The 6,169-nt window shown below is 46.6% G+C and overlaps 1 protein-coding gene across 1 annotated transcript; it reads right to left on the reverse strand.

Moving 5' to 3' along the window:
* LOC140190533 (claudin-4-like) lies at positions 1-4,378 on the reverse strand. Its single transcript, XM_072247189.1, has 2 exons — positions 3,747-4,378; positions 1-116 (listed from the first exon to the last, which is right to left on the reverse strand). Exons 1-2 carry the CDS (start codon positions 4,376-4,378, stop codon positions 104-106), a joined length of 645 nt encoding a protein of 214 aa, XP_072103290.1. The 3' UTR covers positions 1-103.
* Positions 4,379-6,169: the final 1,791 nt, after the last annotated feature.

The raw sequence follows: 6,169 nt of genomic DNA on the forward strand, positions 1-6,169 counted from the left end.
TTATGATATAGGATGGTTAGATTTCTTTAATCTTCGCCATTCTCCAGTTTAAAACTATTGCAGGTCCCTGGGTGTTGATCCCGGCCCATGTTTCACTTCAGATTCAAATGTTGATCCTGGAAATAATAATAATTACAGCAGATACTAATTAGAACAGTAGCTTAAAAATTTGCTCACAATAAGCAATGTTCATTATGTGTTTCTAATATAGTGAAATGCCCCACAGTAATCCCTGTTACCCAACAGATTTTCCCTTTAGCCTGCTGTCCCCACATTCCCACCAATGCCCCTCAGATTCTACTTTTTTATTTTTTTATTTAGACATACAGCATCGAACAGGTCCTTTTGGTCCAACAATCTGCACCACCCAGCAAACCATGGTTTTAAATCTAGCCTAATCACAGGCAATTTAAACTGACCAATTACTAACTGCTACGTCCCTGTACTGTGCGAGGAAATCGGAGCACGTGGGGGAAACACACACATTACCGGGGACTCCTGAAAAATCCTACCCATTATTTGTTTACTTGTTCGTTTATTTGTTGAGATACAGCACAGAATAGACCCTCGAGCCGCAATCCTCCAATTTAACTCTGCCCTAATCACGGGACTATGTACAATTACTACCAATTAACCTACCAAGCTTTGGACTGTGGGATGAAATTGGAGCTTCCGGAGAAGCCTTGCAGCCACGGGGAGAATGAATTCCGTACAGGCAGCGGTGGGAATTGAACCCGGGTCGCTGGTACTGGTACCGAAAAGATACTCTGCCACCCTTAAGACTTATTTAAATACTGGGGACAATTTACAGCCCTCACAACTAGGGGACGTGGAAGGAAAACATAAGATCAGGAAGAAGCTCACGTGGTCACAGGGACAACATGCAAACTCCTTTCAGACAGTACTGCAGGTCAGACAAATTGTGGCAGAGCCACAGATGGAGATATGAGCACAAGTAACAGTGATTTCCTCACTGCCCGAGGCGTATTTTACCAAAGGTAAAAAATGTAGAAAGTCGGAGATAAATTAGCAAGGAATCTTCAGAGCTTAGGATCAATTAGCAGAAGTCACAAACCCTAAAAGATGGAGCAATTAAATCAGATATATGGTAAAAAGCTGAACTGGGGGTGGGGGCACAGAGATGACAAGGTTTTGTAGAACTCTAAGAGTTTACACAGGAAGGACGATCTCAAACTCAACAGAGTTCAGAAGGACGAGGGGGATCACAGCAAAAACTGCTGGATACAGAAAGGTCTTGACAGAATGGACATGGAAGAGATTTTTCCACTTGAGGACTCTGAAGTTACAGCTTGAGAGTAAAGGAATGTCCCTTCAGAAATTAGATGAAGAGGAATTTCTTCAGCTAAAGGGTGGTAAATCTGTGCAATTCATTGCTACGGACAGCCATGGAGGGCAAATGGTTGCTGTGTTTAAGGAGGATGTTGATAGCTTCATGATTGGTAAGGGATTTAAGGCTTACGGTAAGCAACTGGACGTGAGGAAAAAAATTTCAGCCATGATTTAATGTTGGAACAAGTTTGATGAGCCAAATGGCCCAGTTCTGCTTGTATATCTGATGGTGCTAGAGCTTATAGAAACAACGGGGGGTTTGAAAATAAGGATGAAAATTTTAATTCTGAAACAATGCAGGCCCAGGATCCAATGTGAAGACAGGGGTAATAAGTCAATCGGATGACAGTAAGATATGGAGAATAGAACTCTGGATGACTTAACATTTAGAGATGTCAGTCAGGAGATGGGGAGGTGTAAAATGTAAGGGAGGAAAATATACAGTTAAACCAGCAAATGAGAAAACTATCCCTGGGGGAGGGGGGGTTATTGCAACTGAAGTTATGCAAAGGACCCCCAACAGTCCTTCCAGGTGAGATGACACTTCACCTGTGAGTCTGTTGGGGTCATCTGTATCTGGGGCTCCCAATGTGGCCTCCTGTACATTGGTGAGACCCGACCTGGATTGGGAGACCACTTTGCTGAGCACCTCTGTCCGCCAGTTCAGTTCCACTTCCCATTCCCATTCTAACGTGTCAGTCTGTGGTCTCCTCCACTGCTGTGATGAAGCCACTCTCAGGTTGGAGGGACGACACCTTAATTGCTGTCCAGGTAGCCTCCAACCTGATGACACAAACATCGATTTTTCAGACTTCCGGTAATAGCTCCCTTCCCACTTCACCATCTCCCATTCCTGATTCCCTCTCTCTCCTATCTCCTTACCTGCCCATCACCTCCTTCTGGTGCTCCTCCCCCTTCCCTTTCTTCCATCATCTTCTACCCTTCTATCTTATCAGATTCCCCTTGCTCCAGAACTTTATCTCTTTCACCAATCAACTTTACAGCTCTTTACTTCACGCCTCCCCCTCTCTCGGTTTCACCTAGCATCTGCCACCTTGTGCTTCATCCTCCCCTCCTCCCACCTTATTGTTCTGACTTCTCATCCCCTTTTCCAGACCTGATGAAGACCCTCGGCCTGAAACGTTGACTGTTTATTCACTTCCATAGATGCTGCCTGATCTGGTGAGTTCCTCCTGCATTTTGTGCGTTTTGCAAGAGGTCGGATGAGAGGAGTGTAGAGATATTGGGACTTTGTAGAGTTGAAGGAGGTTACAGAGATAGGGAGAGGTGGACCAAGGAAGGATTTCAACCCAAGGATGAGTATTTTAAAATGAAAGCGTTCTCAAGCAGGGAGATTGGGTGAGTTTAAGAAAATGTTATCAGTGATAACATCTCCTTCTCACTGACTGATAACACAGGCACACTTCAAGAATGTGTGCTTAGCCTGCTGCACTTCTCTTTCTACGCCCAGGACTGCGTGACTAATTACATCTCAAATGCCATCTACAAATTTGCATTTGAAATTGTAGATGGTGACAAGGAGGCGTACAGGAGTGAAATAGATCGGCTGGTTGAGTGGTGTCGCAACAATGACCTTACACTCAATGTCAGCAAGACCATGGAATTGATGGTGAACCTCAGGTTAGAGGAAGTGGTGATAACACTTCGTCAGGGGTCAGCAGTGGAAAGGGTGAGCCACTTCGTGTTCCTGGGTGTCACATCTTGGAGGATGTGTTCGAGGTTCAGCACACTGATGCAGTCACAAAGAGGTCACGCCACTAGTTCTACTTCATCAGCAGTTTGGGGAGGTATGGTACGTCACCAAAGTCTTGCAAATTTCTATAGATATATGAAGCAGAGCATTCTCACTGGCTCCATCACAGCTTAGGATGGAGGCTGCGATGCAGACGTTGCAGAGGGTTGTAGAGTCTGCCAGCTCCATCACGGTCTTTGGACTGTGGGAGGAAACCAGAGCTCCTGGAGGAAACCCACGCGGTCACGGGGAGAGCGTGCAAACTCCTTACAGCAGTGGCAGGAACTGAACTGTAAAGTGTTGTGCTAACCACTGCGCTCTCGCAACGCTCCTGCTAGCTACTGTTCACTCCAGATCTCAGTGATGCCCAACTACCCAGTCCTGTATAACTGCCAATCACCAATCTTGATGATCTCCCAATGTCATTGCATCGTACTGCCGCTGCAAAACAGCAAACTTCACGTCATAGAGTGATAATGAACCTCATTCTGATCCTAATTCTCATAGAACTAGCTGTGGCCAATGCTGCAAACACCAGTTTATTTGTTAAGTGAGAACTATTTATAGGCAGTGAAAATTTCAACACAGGCTAGCCAGAATAGACAGTGAAGACTTGACCAAGACTTGCAGTGGAGATTGTTACCTGTTTCCCGAAGCTGTGGAATGATAGTGAGAGAGGTTCCTCATGTGCCGCCTACTCTTCCCGCTGTCTTCTGGGCAGGAACAGCAGAGGATGCTTCCTCCAAGGACCAGGACGAAAGTTGATCCCCAACCCAGGAACAGAGCGTCACCCAGTTCTGCTTTCATGGAGAGGGGAACCAGAGGGTTGTAGAAGTCAGCCACAATGTTGGCAGCAGTCCAGGAGATTGGAATCAGGACGCACATTCCGGCCAAGATGAAGAAAGCCCCTCCTGTCACGGCAAGCACAGCCTTCAACCTCTCCTCCTGCTCTGCGAACTTGATGCATTCCATGCCTGCGCAGGACACCACTATTGCAAAAATGCCCAGAGCCACAGCCAGGCACATGAAAGCTCGGGCTGCCTGAAGGTCAGACGGCAACCCCAATAATGAGCCGTAGACGTTGCAGGTCAAGAGACCCCCACTGTCAATAATGCAGGTCATCCAGATCCCCTCCCAGCCCTCCTGCGCTGTCAGAATTGTGCTGCCGTCTAAATTCCGGATTTTCCACTGCGGAATTGCCATAGCCACACAGGCCATGAACCAGCCAACCACAGCGGTAATGAATCCCACCACCTGGAAGCCGGCACTTGCCATTGCCCACTTGAAAATTCCCAACAGTCGTATGTGGATATGCTTCCTCCTGGCCGTCCGGAGCTCGGGGATAATTGCAGTTAGCGACAATTAAATTCTGGTATCAGACGAAAAGTTCTGGACATGACCTTCTCACACAGACAGCGACAAAAGCCTGCTGCACAAACCGAGGGATGGATTTCTGTGAGGGTGGGGTGGGGGGGGGAACACAGTGGATAATTAATGACTGTTTAAATGAGCCGTCAGTCTCATTTATATTGGCAGGTTGCCAGTAATTGATACATGAAGTGGTTGGCAGTGTCTCCTAACTATGTAATTTTGGAAATGGTAGTACCATTTTTTTGCAAGACAGATCAAATCAGCGGATCTGGAAGGAAATTTCTCTTGAAACACATTCTCTGCTGTATGGCCGCATGGAAAGGCTATAAGACCTTAAGGCATTCAACAGGAACAGAGTTAGGCCCTTCAGGCCATCGACTCTACACCATTCTATCATGGCTAATATATTATCCCTCCCAACTTCATTTTCTTTCCTTCTCCCCTTAACTTTTGATGCCCCAATGAGAAACTTATCAACCTCCGCTTTAAATATACTCAATGACTTGGCTTCCGCAACCATCTGTGGCAATGAATTCCACAGGTTTACCACCCTCTGGCTAAAGAAATTCCTCTTCTTCTCCGTTCTAAAGGAATGTCCTTGTATTCTGAGGCTGTGCCCTCTGGTCCTAGACTCCCCCCACCACAGGAAACATCTTCTCCACATCCACCCTATTTAGGCCTTTCAATGAGGAAAAAGATATAGGAGCAGGAACAGGCCATTTGGCCCATCAAGCCTGCACCACCATTCAATAAGATCATGGCTGATCTGGCCATGGACTCATCTCCACCTACCTGCCTTTTCCCCATTACCCTTAATTCCCCTACTATGCAAAATCTATCCAATAGTTGGTAAGTTGATAAGTTTCATTGAGATCCCCCCCCCCCATTCTTCTAAACTCCAGCAAGTGTAGGCCCAGGGCCATCAAATACTCCTGGTATGTTAACTCTTTCATTCCTGGAATCATTCTTGTGAAGCTTCTCTGAGCCCTCTGTAAGCCTCAGCATTATATCCTGGCTTCTGTATTCGAGTCCTCTTTAAATGAATGTTAAATAAAAAGCAGGAAATACATAGATCAGAAAATAAAAAGACACTTGTCCCTACTGCATGATCAAGCATCCAATGTTATTATCATGGCAGACCTTTGACCTCAACACACCACATTATCTTTTGTGTTAGGCCTTGATAGGTTCCATCGGGGAGAGGTGGTTAGTGGGGATAAACTCCCACTGCCTATTAAATGACGTGCGTCTCAAATAGCCTCTAACCACCGAGTCCAGCTCCTGGTCTTCACATATGACTCAGCCACTTAGCCCAACGGAACCGTTCCTATGACAGGAGAAGGGGCAAAGGCAGGTTACTGGCACCTTAAAACCAATCGCTTCGGGGAGATGGGGCTCATCAGCCGTGGTTGGCAGCTCATCTCAGAGAAGGAAAACTCCGATCTCAAATCTTTGCTGCCTTGTGCCAATACCTGCCCATGGGGAAGGCTTCATGAGTAAACCCCGAGGAAAAGTCAGAAGCTGGAGTCCCTACAGAAGTCCTACATTGAGTTCAGCACGGACTGGCAACTTCCGCGATGCTGTCGCTGTCCCTGTCATTCCTTTGGATTTATTAGCTGCGTTGGAGGTGGGGAGGCTGCTGCATGGGCAAAAGCTTGCTGTCCATATCCTACTGACTTGCTCTCCATATGTTCT

This window comes from Mobula birostris, chromosome 30, assembly GCF_030028105.1.
Source record: "Mobula birostris isolate sMobBir1 chromosome 30, sMobBir1.hap1, whole genome shotgun sequence".
Classification (NCBI taxonomy): domain Eukaryota; kingdom Metazoa; phylum Chordata; class Chondrichthyes; order Myliobatiformes; family Myliobatidae; genus Mobula; species Mobula birostris.